The sequence below is a fragment of the Aquila chrysaetos genome, chromosome 3, assembly GCF_900496995.4.
Source record: "Aquila chrysaetos chrysaetos chromosome 3, bAquChr1.4, whole genome shotgun sequence".
Classification (NCBI taxonomy): domain Eukaryota; kingdom Metazoa; phylum Chordata; class Aves; order Accipitriformes; family Accipitridae; genus Aquila; species Aquila chrysaetos.
In genome coordinates this window covers 74,140,604-74,148,445 of record NC_044006.1, presented here as the reverse complement: position 1 = coordinate 74,148,445, position 7,842 = coordinate 74,140,604, and the positions used below count along the sequence as shown (strand labels likewise).

At 51.4% G+C, this 7,842-nt stretch overlaps 1 protein-coding gene across 1 annotated transcript; it reads left to right on the top strand.

Moving 5' to 3' along the window:
- The first annotated feature begins 422 nt into the window (after nucleotides 1–422).
- On the top strand, nucleotides 423–7,261 carry LOC115339766 (zinc finger protein 260-like). The gene is made up of 2 exons (XM_030010206.1): nucleotides 423–635; nucleotides 2,619–7,261. Exon 2 carries the CDS (start codon nucleotides 2,961–2,963, stop codon nucleotides 4,845–4,847), a length of 1,887 nt encoding a protein of 628 aa, XP_029866066.1. The 5' UTR covers nucleotides 423–635; nucleotides 2,619–2,960; the 3' UTR covers nucleotides 4,848–7,261.
- Nucleotides 7,262–7,842: the final 581 nt, after the last annotated feature.

Sequence of the window (7,842 nt, the reverse complement as noted above, 5' to 3'; positions counted from 1 at the left end):
AATACTCCGTGAAATGCATCTTTCCTCTCCTGATGCTTCCTGGAGCAAGTCTCGGACAATCAGCCTGGGAGGGAAGAAGGATGCTTGCAGCACCGCGGGATGTTTTCCTTCCCACAACAACAACGACAAAAAAGCAAACACTCTCAGCTGGGGCAAGAGAGAAATGGCCTGATCCTGCCCCACTGGCTGCCAGGGCAGAGAGGGCAGGATGGGGGACCAGAGCTGCTGGGGAGAACTACAATTCCCAGAAGGCAGTGCGAGCCAGGGACCCTTCCAGCTTCCCACCAATATAGCGGTGCAGAAGAAAAGCACATCAGGGAGAAATCCCTCTCCTCTCCCTCCCCACGCTCCCGCTAACACCTCGGCGGCAGCGGCGTGGAAAAATCCCTCCCGGCGGCAGGAGTGGAGAGCATCTCCCCTGTCCTCCTCCCCCCCTGCTCCTTCAACCTTTGCTCTTTGTCTTGGTTTGGCTTCACCCTTCCTCCGGTAGCTCTCACTGCACTGGCCACAGACTTCCTTTAGGTCAGCCCAGCTGCGGCTGCAACACAACTTGCAGCCAAGTCGCAAACACTGGTGTGCCACTGAGACTGCCCCGGAGGAGAGAAATGCCAGCCAGAGATTGATGGCGCGCTCAGGTAAGATGCTTTCGGCCAACCGCCCTTCGTTTCCCCGGGTAGCTCAAATAAAAGATGAAGCAACTCCCTGGGATGTGGTTCTGCCCTTGATTCAAATCCTGAGCCCGGTGGATTGCAGAGCTGGAAGTGAAGGCAGGATTTGGAGCTGTAGGATCTGGATACTGAAAAAAAAACCCAACAACAACAACAACAACAACAACAACAAAAACAACAAAAAACAACCAAAAAAAAAAGGAAAAAAGTAGGCAAGAATTTCTTCTTTTACCCTGATCTGAATTCAGGGATTTGCTGCTTTTTGCCAAAACCCAGAGGCGATGATTGAAACGCTGCTGCCGGTGAGTTGTGTCCTCTGTGAGACCGGTGCGAGCACCCGTGACAAGGAGAGAGGCCGTGGCCACCGCAGCAAGCCCAGCACCCACCTGCACGGCCGCTCAGCATCAGCCGGAGCCGGCAGGAGGGTTCCTTGGTGGCGGGAGGCTAAACCCGCTCAGGGGGTTGATGACCTTCCCCAGTAAAAATACACTATTGAACTTTTCTGAGTCCTTTTTCCAGCCTGGCCAATGCTGAGGCTTTGTCTGCTGAATTTAAACCAGTTTTGTAGGTGTCACATAGCTGCTCCCCCACCTAAGGACAGGGTCACGTCCCCCCAGAGTCTCCCCTCCGCTAACAAACACTAGACCCAGATCCTGCTCCAAGAGGGTGTGTTTCGTCTCTCCTGGCTCAGTATAATTTTGCAGGTAGTTGTTTATTATTTTGGGGTTTGTTTTCCTGTGGTTCCTCTGTATCAGCATGGAAAATTCAGCTTGGACAGGAGTACCATTGTGCTTCAGTAGCGGCTCTTACCAGCACCAGTGGGTTAGCTGAAGGGAAAACACAAGTGGCACAACCAAATCTGAAGTAACTTTCCCTGTTATAACTGTCCTCTGAAATCTGACGTAGCTGCCCACTTCATTTACCACCCTGACCTCCCTCCTCTGAGGAGTGTGCAGCTGCAAACTCTGCATCGCAGTTGTGCTCGGATGTTTATACTCCACATCTCCCACCCCTTGTCCCCTGATAAATGGCATCCCTCCTCCCCAACGCCCTACACCTTGGTGACAGGCTCCCCAGGGACTCATCTTCTCAGCCACAGCCTTCCCAGCCACCCAGACCTCCAGGGACAGATTTCTCTGACAACCCATGTCCTTGCCGGCAGCCTGCCCCATAACCGGTGATTTTGGCTGCAGCACCATCAGTAAAAGCCTTCCCAGCCACGTATACTCTTGTTGACAGCCATCTCCAGCACCACTGTCTTCCTCCCCTCCGTCTTTCTGGATCTTTTCCCTGCTGCAATTCGGAGTCTTGACAGGAGGTGATGCACAGATCTCTGTTGGCCCTGATTATTTTTTTTTTTTCCTCATGGAAATACGTAGGACCCAGACCCTGCTGTCAGTTGAACCCTCTTGAAAAGGACTTAAGGTTTCCATGTCTCACTTCTCCAGCTGCCCACTGAGGACATCACTGACCTGCCTTCCTCTGCGCATGGAGGTCTGCCGGTACAAAGCAGCGCATCCCAGTTTGCAGATGGTGCCCAGTTTGGTTTTCTTCTAAGTTTTGGGGATTTTGGTTGCCGCACAGTCACTCCTCAAAAATGGGACTAATTACAACAATTACTGCAAAGTGCATTAATTAATTATTTACTTATAAATCTTCTTAGTGAAAGGACAGAGGCCTATGCTGAGAGTAAATCACTAGTGCGGCAATAGTAGAGCCGAAACCTCAGTGTCATTGCAGCAGCGAGTGCATCACAGAACCCCCCATTGCCAGGGGAAATTTGCCTGTTCCTGCTCTCTCTGTTGGAGTCCAGATGAGCCTGTGGCTTCAAAGGTCTCAGGTTCAGTCTCCCATGGAGCAGCCACGGTGCCACCCGTTGTGTTTACATAGAGAACGCAGGAGGTGGAGAGGAAATAATGACTTAATAATTTTTCCCTTTATTTTTTTCAGTCCGGCAACCTGAGTCTCCACGAATGTCAGGGAAGCCTCTCCAGGAGATCAGAGGAGGCAGGAGATGGAGTTACAAACATCGCGTCTGCAAGCTGAGGTGGAAGGCGGCTGAGAAATGAGGAAGACCACACACTTCTTGTTGGCCCAGAGCTGGCGTACAGCAGCAGCACCCTTTCCCCTACGGGGAATAAAGTGCATCCATTAAAGTACACTTTGATGTGTGTGTCCTGATGGTTTTTGTGTCCTCCCAGACAGACCATCAACATAACGTCGTGGCTTTTTTGCACCTGCCGGCTGCTTGGCAGCCCCACCACGCACCGCTGGGTGCAGGGCACTGCTGCCATGAAGGACTTATTTAAGCGCACGGTGCTGAAGACGCACCCGTGTCACGAGTGTGGCAAGTCCTTCAGCAAGAAGGGAAACCTGAAGAGACACCAGCGGATCCACACGGCAGAGGAACTCTTCACTTGCGGGGAGTGTGGGAGGCGATTCACCACCCGGGGCCACCTCACGACCCACCAGAGCATCCACACAGGAGAGAGGCCCTTCTGCTGCGGGGAGTGTGGGCGCTGCTTTCGCCTGGAGATATGCCTGGTCGCCCACCAGAAGACACACGCCAAGGGTGGTCCCTACCTCTGCGCCCGCTGCGGCAAGAGCCTGAGCACAAAGATCTACTTCAACATCCACATGCGGACCCACACGGAGAAGAGGCCATTCGCCTGCACCGAGTGCGGGAAGAGCTTTGTGAAGAAGGGGACCCTCACCGCCCACAAGGAGATCCACAAGCGAGAGAAGCCCTTCAAATGCCCTGACTGCAGTAGGTGCTTTGGGCAAAGTGCCACGCTGCTGGCCCACCAGAAGATACACCTCCGCGGGGGCCCTTTCATTTGTACGGAGTGTGGGAAGAGCTTGAGCACCAAGCGGTATTTCAACGTCCACCAGAGGAACCATGCTAAGCAAAAGCCACTCGAGGGACACGTCAATGGTGTGTCTCTCCAGGTCATCCAGATTAAAGAGGAGCCTGATTTTGCCTTCAGGTCAGAGGAGAGTATGTTGGAGAATATGTCCCATGAAGGAGATGCAGCCCAGGGGTGTAGCATACCTAGAAACCCATCTAATCCAAAAAGCCCTCCTTGGAAAATCCAGATGAAGGAGGAACCAGACCCACCCACTGATGACACAGCCAACATTACTGCAATAGCCTGCCAGAAACTTTACATCAAGGAAGAACCACCAGAAAACCCAGACTATGGAAAGCTCTTTGATCCAAAGATCCCACTGACGGCTTTACAGGGGAGACAGCTTAAAAAGGAAGAAGATGCTGATGGGCAGCATGAATGGGAAGTCCCCATAGCCAGTAACCGGGTCCTCCATGTGAAGGAAGAACCACAGGAAAGCACTGAGTTTGGAATGTATTATGGGCAGAAGCCAAACCTCAGTGCTATCCAGAGGATCCAAATTAAAGAAGAACCTGGTGTGGAGGCCAACCACCAGGAAAGCCAGAGCCCAAAGAGGAAGCAGAAGAAATGCTATCGGCCCACCAAAGAGGGGATGATGGAGAACCAGGAGAAACCCATGTCCAAGAAAGATCCCTCGGCAAAAGGAGCTCCCAAGGTTGAACGGATATTCCCCTGTCCCGAGTGTGGGAAGAGCTTCAATCAGAAGTCAAACCTGACCAGACACAGGAAGATTCACACGAGCGAGGGGCCGTATAAGTGCAGCGAGTGCGGGGAGAGCTTCCGCATGAACCGCAAGCTGATCCGCCACCAGCGAGTCCACATGAGCGAGCCCTTCAAATGCACCGAGTGCGGGAAGAGCTTCACCCAGAGGTCAAATCTGGTTCGGCACCAGAGGATTCACACCAAGGAGGAGCCCTACCAGTGCCCTGAGTGCGAGAAGACCTTCAACCAGAAGGCCAACCTCTTCCGCCACCAAACAATCCATGTCCGAATGGGGCCTTGCAAGTGCACCAAGTGTGGGAAATGCTTCCCTCAGAAGCGCCATCTTATTAAACACCAGTTGCTCCATTCCCGAGGTGGGGCCTACAAGTGTGGGGTCTGTGGGAAGCGCTACCGGCTGAAGAAGTACCTGAGGAGGCACCAGAAAATCCACGCACGGGAAGGAACTGCTCCCTGTGCAAAACGGGGGGAGGCCACAAGGACCGGCGGTGGACCCCACCACCCTGAGCAGACGGCTCTGGCCCCCGTGAAGAGCGAAGAGGAGAGCTGAGCAGGTCTGGTGCCTGCTCCTGGGGGAAAGTTCTTTGGGAAAGGGGAGAGATGGAGACAAACTCTGCCAGCCTTATGTGTGCGGTATCTGGGGGTGAGGAGGTCAACCTGAGGGGACAGTGAGGTCGGTGAGGCAGAGCGCTGCTGGAAACTGGTCCTCTGCTGCTGTTTTCAGAGTACAACGCTCAGGGTATCACCTGCTCACAGCTGTGAGATGGGGCTGGAGAGCCAAGCCTCCTCGGAGCACTTGGAGATGGAGAGATAAGAGCTTGGCGTCCTTCGTAACAGTATGCTTGTGCCTCTAAAGCCTGCCAAAGTTGTGGATGCCAAAATTGTCTTGTGCGGGCAACATGTAGCCAGGAGGACCAGGCAGGATTTATTTTTATTATATTACTGTGTTTCTGAGAAAGCTGAAGGGAGCCTCTCGCATCTAGGCAAGAGTTTAAAGCAAGGGGCAACTCTCTTCTCTCTCATATAGCTCTGATCCACATCTTGATCCTACTGGGCTGATGAACCCTAGTCAACTGGATGGTACAGATCTGGAAGAAACTACTGCCAGCTAGACCAGAGTTTTAAGCCTTGAATACCCCAAACCAGGCTCCCAGATTGGCTTAAGCCAGGTCCCTAAAAGTAAGTTATGCAAAATCAATGACTTGTTTTTCCAAAGCTAGCCCAGAGGCCAGCACACTGGTTTGTGGCCCCACAACCCCACTGCGTGGATGTAAATGAGAATGGCTTTTCTTAGCACCGAGTTTTACATCTCTGATGAGCAGGTGCCTTTGCCACCACAAGTCCCAGAGGTGTCAGTGACTTCACCAGCTTGAGAGACACTGGTGCTGGTTCTCAGCCACCTGCTTCCCTACCTGTTACTGTGAAGCTCTTGGTAGGATTTTGACTTTATTAGACATGATTTAGGGAATTCTAACCAAGCGGCAGGAATAGTTGAAACAGTCTTCAGACTTTATGAACTAGAGAACTGGAAACTATTTCCCTGCTGGGATGTTTTCCCTTCCTCTCCCTGGTGTAAAGGAGATTGTGCAGCTACCCAGAAGCATGGAGAGTTCAGCAGTCTTTATTGCTCACTGCTAATGATTTTGTTTGTGTGTTCTCTAGTCAGATGGATCTTTCTGTCTTGAAAGTCCCTGGTGAAGCAGAGACGTGGAGGGAATCCACAATCCCCTGAGCCACTCGCCAAGATTTCTCTGCAGCACTGCTACGTGGCCACCTGGGCACTGCAGAACAAAGACACATATTAGGGTTTTTTGTGTTGCTGTGATACATAGAGTCCAAGAGGCAAGTGGAAAAATGTTCCATGGTGAAATAGTAGCTCTACCTCTCTGGTTTTGTGCAGGAAAAGAAGCCCCCTCCCCATCCCCAAGGCACACACCACTTCCTTCTCCCAGGACATGTCGCAGATGGCATCCTCTTGGAGGCATCCGAAAGTCACGCAGCGTGACTTTGGGCAACTACCTGCTGTAACATTTTAGACCCAAGCTGCTGGTTGTCTGCGCTGCCTACTCTGGAGCAGCTGCCTCTCTAGGTGGGGAAACTGAGGCATGGAGAGAAGGAAAAGAACAGGACAAACTGTTCCTGAGCTTTGTCTTTCCTAGCTACTTGGACACCATGGTGTTGAGGTGCTTTGTTGTGGTGACTCAAGCACAACACTGAGTACAGCTGCCAAACCCCAAAAGCACATAGTAATTATGGTGCTTAGACTCCCTCAGCCTTTAATGTAGTTAGGCCCAGCACGTGATTTCAAACAGCAAAGCAAGATCTGACAGCCTCTGAAGGAACCTACTTTTGTCTGCTCACCTATAAACTGTAGTGAAACTGGTTGATGTGAAGCTTCTCCTCAAATCCCTCTGACCTGGTGGAGGTTCATTTCTGGGACAGAAAAGGCAGACGTATAGGGGAAAACAACAAGTTTAAGATGTTCTAGGGGCATCTAAGGGACACCCTTGTTAGAAAAATGGGTCTGAGCCATATGGTGGGTAGATGCTTCACTGTAGGACTGGAAAATTATGTTCTTTAGGAAGAATAGGGCTGAGCCAAGCTAGCAAAGCAAAACAGCCTCTGTTAGGCTTGCTGAGGGGCAGAGGTCCAACAGAGCCTTTCAGTGAGGAGAAAGTAATCACCGCGTGGCTGGCATTTATTTCCTTTTCATTAGCCTAGCATAGGGCCATAGAGATTTTTACCAGCAAGAGGAACTGGTATGGGAGGTTTGCCATTTGTATTATTGTGCCCCTGCACATAGACAGGGCAGTGAGTCAATGTCAGTAGCTTTCCTGGATATCACTGGATCTTCCACCATTGACCGTGGCCAGTGTGGGTGTCCCAGCTTCTGGGGAAAATCGGGGCTGATAGTTTGTAATATCTCCTCAATAAAGTAATTATTTAAAGAAAAAAGGAAACAAAGTGAGCCTCTTTTCTGTCTTTCTTTTCATAAGCTATCACTGAGAGAACCACACTACATTCTACCCACAGTGCAACAGGTGAACAATGCCATAGCAAGAGGCATACCAGCGGTAACCAAATGGGTGTAACTGGTGAAGAGCCCTCTGGGCTCTGCTGATTGCATTGACCAGCTCTCCACTGACTATGCTGAGAGCTCAGACCCCGGGGCTCCGCTCAGTGACCCAGACATACGTACCATGTGAAGTGCCCTAAGGTGTCTGCATAGGGCTAGAAGGACACAGGCCCTATGGGAGGACTTGACCTTTCTGGATGAGTAACTGGAGGCCAGGAAGGGCATCTCAAATGACACCAGACACCATGGTGTGAGAAACTGAAACAATGTCCTAAGTATGGGTGTTTTCATCCATGAACTAAATTCCACTCTCAGTGTATCCACCTGTGAGAGCAAAATGCTCGAAATGCAAAGGGAGTCTTCCTTGGGTACCTCCGGGATCTGCCTGGGATGTTACACTGTGAATTCCTCAAGGACACCTCCAAAGAGATGCCTTGCAGTTAGTTTGGGCTGTCAGCTCTGCTGATGG

Coding starts and splice junctions, on each gene's coding strand:
- LOC115339766 (XM_030010206.1), top strand. CDS start 2,961: ATGAAGGACTTATTTAAGCGCACGGTGCTGAAGACGCACCCGTGTCAC.